Genomic DNA, 8,534 nt, shown 5'->3' on the forward strand with positions numbered 1-8,534 from the left:
GCAATCATGTTGCACGAAGCAAAGGCTAGCAAATAATGTAAGGGTAGATTAGTCAATTCGTATGACCCCAGAAGAAGATATTCCGAGTGGAAGAAAGGAAGCATGTGCAAAAATATGTGGCGACGCATTTTTGCGTGGAAGTGTCAAAAACATGAAAAATGCAGAAATTCATTTAGACTTGTGATTTGAAGGAGGAGAAGAAGAAGAAAGTAAACCAACCAATACACAACATTTGCAATACCAGAATTAACCACTAATCAATTACTTAATTTGGAAATGGCTGCACAGTTGTCGTCGACAGCACAAGGAGGAGGAGGAGGACGACGAGTGAAGTTGGCCTGCAGTGGGGGTTGGGGGTTGGGGTTGGATCAAAGCATGCAGCTCTTCACATCAATCCAACCCCACAAGCTCCTCAGGCGCAGGCGCTGCCTCAGATCATTGGATTCTACCAGGCTTTACTCTTCTTCTTCTTCTTCTAGGAACAAGGCGAAACGCTTCAACTCCGAGGCCCATTTGTTTGTCGATGGTGGTGATCATGATGAGGGAGACGGTGTTCATGGCGGTGACGACGATGGTGATCATGTTGAGTACTATGAGAGGGACGATGACTTGTCTTGCTTCAGAGGTCTCGTCTTGGATATCTCCTACAGGTCTGCTCACCTCTCACTTCACCTTACCTGCACTGCACTCTGCACTATTTCATCATTTGCATTTAACTAATATCATGGTTAACTCTGTAATACCAAGTTTTTTTTTTTTTTCTTTTTCTTTTCAAACTAGTAAATAATTAAATTTTGGTTACTTCCTTCTTGTGTCTAAACTGGAAGAATTTCATTTCATTAGCGCTCCAGTAGAGTGATTATTGTGAAGAACTGGCCATGTATTCTTGAATTGGATTGGAATCATTGGATTATACTTGTACATTTACTGCGTACCCGTGCTTGTTTTCCTATACTTTCAAAGGGAAAGATAAGTGGATAATTAAGCATCAAGCTCATCTACAGGATATGCTTATTGTACAATATAAATTATAATAGCCATCTCGTGGTCTTGTTGGCTATGTCGATTATCGAGGCCTGAGGGCCTGAATTTCATTTCTGACATTGCTCTTGTCATGGAGTACTATCTTCTCATTAGATTCCTTGACAACAGTTTCTCAGTTTGTGTTTGATTTCTTTGTATTTATGCTGTAAGAAATTCATAAGCCGAAAACTGTTGATTCTTGAGTTTCTTTCCCTGTTTCTTCTCTACCACCTTACAATACTTCTGATTGAGATTGTTGTTCTACTGTGGCAGGCCGGTTAATGTTGTATGCTGGAAGCGTGCTATTTGCTTGGAATTCATGGAGAAGGTGGGACTGCCGCCGCTCTGTTGTTCATCTTAGCAATTTTCCAACAGTAATAAAAGGATGAGTTGTTCTACAGTTATTAATTTGTGATGGCATTTGTCATCAAAGATGATAAAACAGAGAAATATTCTTCAAAACCAAATGTACCTGCCATGCTCAGGACAGACTCCTATTGAATATTCTGCCTGCTTGCAAATTACAATACATGGATTTGATGGGTTCAAATTTTCTCTTGTACCAGGCTGATGTACTTGAATACTATGACCGGACTGTAAACTCCCCAAGCGGATCCTACTACATCCCGGCTGTCCTAAGGGTACGTTGTTAATTCATTGCATCGTGTTTTTGCATGGGATTGACATCCTCATTTGCATTTTCCCCTTGTTTCTTCTTGTCCATTTGGACTGAGTACATTTGTTTGCTTCTGGTTCCAGGTTCCCCATTTACTGCAGATTGTAAAGAGAAGAAGAATTAAGAACAGTCTCAGTCGTAAAAATATACTGTGTCGGGACAGTTTCACTTGTCAGTAAGTAGATTACCCTTTTAGTCAAGTTAAACTTGCTGAAGTAAGTACAGATAATCTCTTTTGTGCTTCGTTTGATTACGTAATTGCTTCTTATTAGATGAGAGTTGGATTAAGCACATGCGTCTCAGGGGCTAATTAATGAACATTGCTAGCTAGACTAGCTCATACAGTCTCTCTTGTAGTCATACCAAAGACCTGGGACTGAATCTCACCTTAACTAGGGACGGGAGATGTTATGAGATGAGATAGGTTATCTCCATGTAGCCTATAGGACCAATAGACCTCTAGTGGTGTACCTTCAGGAGAAAAAGGAATACAGTGCTATGTGTCTGCATTGATCTCAGATATCAATGATGGTATCACAAGAGATTTGTTGCAGGATATGACATCTTGCAAGGTGTTTCGGATTAAGTCTATATAAATATGTGGAGACATATCTCTTGTTTCTTCTGTTGCGGTTTAACTTATTTCATCGGTTTCTTGATACTATTAATTACTCCAAAGCGGCATGGTTTTACTTGTGCCTGTAAACATGAGGTATTTACATTGTTAACACTGTGGAAAGAGAAGGTTGAGAGGTGAAAGAATTGTGTTGGCTGTGATAATGAAAAGAGAAAAATTCATCAAGTAGTAAGAATGAGGGAATCTTCAAACATATTTCAGTGAAGATGGCCCCATTCAATCAGGCAGAGGCGTTAAGATGAGGAATAGAAAGTTGCGGGAGACCTGATGCATCAGGTTCAATGCAGGGTCACCCAAGAGTTTCGGAGTTGCATCCGTCAACCAACACAATTTATTATCAATTGATCACCAGCTGCGGGTACTGGTTTAAGAGTTACAGATCTAGACAGGCAAACTGATTAATGTGGCATTAATCAGTTTTGGACAATGCGTAAAAGCTGAGGAATTAAAGTTCTTACACTTTAAAGAAAAATACTCGTTGTATTTTCTTTTTATTGTGTATTAGGGACGATTTTTCACAATATCTGGTATCAAACAGATGAAATTCATAGCACACGTTATTAGGCTTCACAATCTTCACTACTGGTTTTGCCTTTGGATGTCTGGAGAACCTGTCTGCATCCGGACTGACGTATGTAGCTTAGAATTAAGTGAGCTGTTCTCTAGGAAGTAACTGACAACGGAACTTTAATGACCATGAAATTCTAGATAAATTTTTTTATTTCCAGTTCCAGTTCCGCGAAGGCAAGGGTTATTCATTTGGAAATTGAATACTGACTTATTTCTATATCTATTCTCTTAACAGATACTGCTCTTCACGTGAAAACTTGACTATTGATCATGTTTTCCCAATTGCACGCGGTGGACAGTGGAAGTGGGATAATCTGGTAAGGTAACCAGTTCCATTTGAAGATTTGATTTCTTGATGCATAAATCAGACTCCGTAGCGGTGCTTAATTCTCTTTCCTGAGTATGATAACAAGATGCGGTATTATCATTATGCGATGTGGGCATTAGCTATCGAATAAAGTAGCTCCAACTTTCAGTAAAGAGATGTACAACAGTTGGGATTGTCCAAAACCTCACTAAGATTAGGAGAAAGGATGCTCGTTTCCATCGACTTGTAGTCTTGTATAATGGATGCTGCATGAATGAATGATCACTGAAGTGGAGAAGCATTCCGTAGCTGTTTTTTGTTCATTGTCCATCTGATTCCTCTGGAAACCCTTTACTTCGAAGGAGAAAATAAGACCTTGATGGCATAAATTGAATACAATTATTGCACAGAAAGTGCAAAATACATTCGTCATGCTGCTACCATACAAGTTGTAACATCAATTATGAAACTGGGATATATGGCAGGTACATGTGTTTAGGTACTGTTGTGGTTGAATTCTCTTGTGAACGCTTAACATGCAGGTCACCGCATGTGCAAGGTGCAACTCAAAGAAAGGTCAGAAGACGTTGGAAGAAGCAAATATGAAGCTGATGAAAGTCCCCAAGGTAATTTATTTCGATTTGTTTGTTTGTTTTTTCTTTCTTTTACATGTTACTGGCATGAGTGAGCGAGCCTGGCTACAAATTAAGATGCATACAATTGAATTGAATTGATTTCGCAGGCTCCGAAAGACTATGACATACTTGCAATACCACTAACAAGTGCGGCAATTAAAATGCTGAAAATGAGAAAGGGAACTCCAGAAGAGTGGCTCCAATATCTATCAAATTCCAAGCCGCCGCCTTCTTCAGAGCCATGACACCATCACTAGGCACTAGGCACTAACTACTTGTGCTTATTTCTATGCATATCATGCATTGTAACACATTTCATGTATATAATCTCTACCTTGGTTTAGGCCTTCATTTGCATAAACATGAAAGGTCAACAACCTATATTTGCAGCATCTTTGTTGATGATAAATGCAATTACGAAATTTAAACCTAATATCTCTCACTTTTAAGTTGGTGAAGTCGTGACTCACCAAACTCCAGAAGCTTTTGTTTTGTTGTCAACAGATCTGGCCCCAAATTTCCATGACAATAATGCATAATGTTTGTGAAAAATTAAAAACCCCACAGCCCAGGATCAACCCGGACAAATCTAGTATAGAGGGCTAACCATGAAGGTGCAGACGTCAGTCACATTTTAAAATCTCTCTCTCCCTCTCTCCCTCTCTCCCTCTTCTCAGATTCTCTTTCAAATTACCAAGAAAGTAATTAGGAGAAGATAATTCTTCACTAGCTTTAATGAAAAAAATCGAACTTTTCAGTTCACCAAGGGTAGAATTTGGCCCTGAAATAAGACAAGTAGAGCAAATCCCCAAAGAAACTGATATTCTTCGGATTCCAGTTCAACCATGCGATGTCCGGACAATAAGCTATTTCTTTATGTATTTTGAGGAGTGGAGTTTGAATACTAGTTCTCTTCAATAGTCACAGGAACTGCATCCAATGCAATTGCCTGCAATATTACTGGCCAGGATTCTTCTAAGCAAGGTTGCAACTTTGATGGTACCAGAGGTGACCGAATTCCATCAAGAAATGGATTCCACCGTAATCCTTCAACACACTAATCCAGTACTTCCTAAGCATGATTGAACTCTTTGAAATAATGGTAACAATGCTTGAACTCTTTGAAATAATGGTAACACACTAATCCTCAAGAACGCGTATGTTTAACATAGTTAACATTTGAGAGAGGCATGAGCAGCAAGAAGTCTTATCTCGATCTACATTACAATTAATAAACTAGTTTTCCATTTAAGAAGTAAAATGGATTCCTTCAATCAAGACAACATTAAAACAAAAGTTAAACAATGAAATTTATACAACCATTCTATATAAAACCATTTCTGCAATCAAACGTCTGCAGATGAGGATCTGAATTACTTTGCGGAAGATTTGAAGCATGGTACAGCAGTCTGTAAAAGTCTAGTGTGCATTATATTTTGAAGGGATTGTAAACCATTTAATGAATTTTGGAACTAGACTATATTTGGCCACTTGAAGTGTAAATAGAGCACGGATATGAAGACAATGGTTAGAAATTTGAACAATATCAAAGCTGAAATGAGTTGAACTCGTTTAAGCCATACTAACTGCTCGACACTAGTTAATAAATGTTTTGACTCGTTGATTTCAGTATGTGCTTTCTGATATTCTCAGTTTGTGCTACATTCTTCAGTTATGTTGAAAATCTCTGCTGCATGTTTTGAAGTAAAGGAACTATCGTGATTTTTCAGGTCTCGTTCGGAGACACGATGGCATATCCTTTTCTGGCTTGGCTACAAAGACCGTATTGGTTGTCAATGGCCCTACTAAAACTAAAAATAACCAAGGTTAATCTTAATTATGCAGCGTTATATTTCTTTATTATGGTGATTTTTATTTGCTGACAGTGCCAAGGAGGTGAATGGTTCCATTATGCGTGTGTTGGGCTGACAACGGAGACGAGATTCAGGGGAAAGTGGTATTGTCCGAATGCATGCTATAACCACAACAGGATATTCGTCCCGCGAAAAGTAAACAAATTAAAAGGTGGGTGGAGCTGAAATCTTAGAAAGTTGGTATCTCGACGGTCCAAGACTGGGCACCCGTCAATCACCAGACTCCTCTAGACCGACATACGCCTATGTCTTCCAAAACTAGAGCTTCACTCCCCCGCCAACGGGGTTGATTGGGAGTCCAGCCAAGGTTATGTTTCTTTCAAGATTGAATCTTTAGCCTTTTTTTCTTCTTGTGCGTTTGCTCTGTTAATCAGAATACCGGAGCAAACGGAGTGGAGAAAACCGCATCCATTGGGTCTCCAAGGCGAGGTTATGTAGCGCTAAGGTTGAAGGTGGACTTGGTTTTAGGAATTTTGAATCTTTTAATGACGCTCTACTGGCTAAACAATGTTGGAGACTGATATAGGAGCTGCATACGCTGTGGGCACAAGTTCTTAAAGCTTGATATTTTCCCAATTGTTCTTTCCTTAAAGCTAAGAGGGGAGGACGAGCTTCCTGGGCTTGGTCTAGTTTATTGGCGGGACAAGATATACTGCTGAGGGGCGCTCATTGGCAAATTATGAATGGTCGAGAGGCTTAGGTTAGGAAAGATCGATGGCTCCCACACGTCCCACTGGGGAGACCAGAACCAATGAGTGTGGTGCCTGTCACTAGAACATTCATGGTGAGCTCTTTGATTAATTCGGCCACTGGGCAATAGGATATTGAATTCTTGAAATCTTTTGTGTCACAACGAGACTATCAGGCGATCTTGGATACACCCATTGGTGACCCGTTGTGTCATGATCGATTGGTCTAGCCTTTTGAGAAACATGGCACCTATACAGTTCACTCGGGTTACCATTGGGCTCATTTCGGCCAGGGACCACCAAGGATTATGAGTGCATCGACTTCGGCTACTATTCCAAAGTCTATTTGAAAATGGGTGTGGAGTATGGAGGCTTTACCCAAAATCAAGTGCTTTCTGTGGAAGACTCTTAATGCGGATGTTCCTACTATGGCAAATTTATTTCTCAAACGATCTTCTCCATCGCCTATGTGTCCTATTTGCAATGCTCAGGAAGAATCAATTGAGCATCTTCTCTTACTTTGGCCATGGGTGGAATTGGTGTGGTTTGGGGGAGATTTAGGTATAAGGCTACATCTGTGTGAAGTCACAACATGGCTGGCTTGGCTAATTTCTTGCCTTGAGGCGGTTCCTGGGTTGAAGTCTGATAAGCAACGGGTTTTTTCTTATATTGTTTTTACATGTTGGTACATTTGGAAGACACGGTGCAACTTTCTTTTCAACCATCAACCAATTGATCCTAGGCAGGTACTCCTAACCATTTCCACTTCCATAGGGGCTTTCTTGGCAGCTACCCAATCATCCAGCACTCGTATAATACCTGGTTCTCGAGCATCGGTGACTCCCATGACTTGGATTCCTCCAAACTCAGGGGTCATTAAGATTAATGTGGATGCTACTTAGGATGCAAATTTGGGCTCGAGTTTTGCTGAGGTGGTTGCACGGGACCATGTGGGGCATTTTTTGGGTGCAGATAAGTATCCCATAAAGGCTGAGAGTGTGGCTATGGCGGGGGCGCTGGCTATTAAGCATGGCTGCGAGTTGGGTCACCAATTGGGTTGCAATTCAGTGATAATTGAATCTGATTCCTCTGATGCAATCTCATGTCTGCGGGATTCTCTCTCAAATGGCAGGTGGGACGCTTTCCCTGTACTTTCACAGTGTGTTAGATTGGAAGAGACTTTCCATGACTGTCGTTGGTCTTGGATTCCAAGATCAGCCAACAAAGTTGCGCATCTCTTGGAGTAGCGGCGAAGTAGGGAAATGTGCAATGTGGTTTGGATGGACAGACCTCCATCTTCCCTAGTTCATGTTCTCTGTAATGGACTTCCTTGTCCACACTAGGTTTGTTTGTGAGTAGTGTGAGGAGTAACGTTTTGCATTAGGTGCGGCGTCAGTCTCCTTGTGACTCCTTCCTCTACCTATTTTCTGTTGCCATGTTTGGTTGTTTGCCTCTCTGTAGGCCTTCTTGTTTACCTTTGGCATCTTTACCCGGATTAATTTAATCTTGTGTTACAAAAAAAAGAAAAAAAAAATCACCTACCTTTTATAATTTTATTTCTACCAATTTTTTTTTTTTTTGTTTAAAAATTTCCATAAAAATTAATTGCAACAAGATTTGCATGAACAAAACACTACCCAACAAGAAATTTGTAACTGGAACATAATGTGCTATACCATGTGTCATTATAAATAAACATAATTAACATGTCCCATTTTATGATATATTTTTCAATACAATCCACCTATATTATCTCCCATAACTATAAGTTTGAATTTAGAGAGATTACCTTATTAAAAAAAATAAGGCATCGGTATCATTTAGCATACACTATAATTATTTAGAATTACACTCCAATACACTATAATTATTTAGAATTACACTCCAATGTTACATAATTATGATAAGATTCATGTTAATAATAAAGAATGACGTGATTATTACTATAACAAGGTTGGCAGTTACATTGTGGACATTCTATTACATTGTCAAGGTAAGTTTTTGTACTTCAACATAATTGAATTACAATATTAACGTTTATTATTACATCATTGACATACTAAAACAGCATATACGTATGTTACTACTATGAAACATTATGAATTTACATGACGTCTTAATTT

General features: G+C 39.4%; 1 protein-coding gene across 2 annotated transcripts; it reads left to right on the forward strand.

Annotated features, from left to right (window-relative positions):
- Positions 1 to 122: 122 nt before the first annotated feature.
- Positions 123 to 4,281, forward strand: LOC137745451 (uncharacterized). 2 transcript variants are annotated; one of them, XM_068485416.1, is made up of 7 exons: positions 123 to 650; positions 1,297 to 1,351; positions 1,590 to 1,664; positions 1,783 to 1,874; positions 3,142 to 3,228; positions 3,756 to 3,839; positions 3,956 to 4,281. In XM_068485416.1, the coding sequence occupies exons 1-6, from the start codon at positions 277 to 279 to the stop codon at positions 3,817 to 3,819; spliced, it is 747 nt and encodes a 248-aa protein (XP_068341517.1). In that variant the 5' UTR covers positions 123 to 276; the 3' UTR covers positions 3,820 to 3,839; positions 3,956 to 4,281. The 2 variants fall into 2 exon arrangements, with proteins under 2 accessions (XP_068341517.1, XP_068341516.1); XM_068485415.1 differs by having other exon boundaries at positions 3,142 to 3,223.
- The last annotated feature ends 4,253 nt before the right edge of the window (positions 4,282 to 8,534 follow it).

The sequence above is a fragment of the Pyrus communis genome, chromosome 9 (genome assembly GCF_963583255.1).
Source record: "Pyrus communis chromosome 9, drPyrComm1.1, whole genome shotgun sequence".
Taxonomy (NCBI): Eukaryota; Viridiplantae; Streptophyta; class Magnoliopsida; order Rosales; family Rosaceae; genus Pyrus; species Pyrus communis.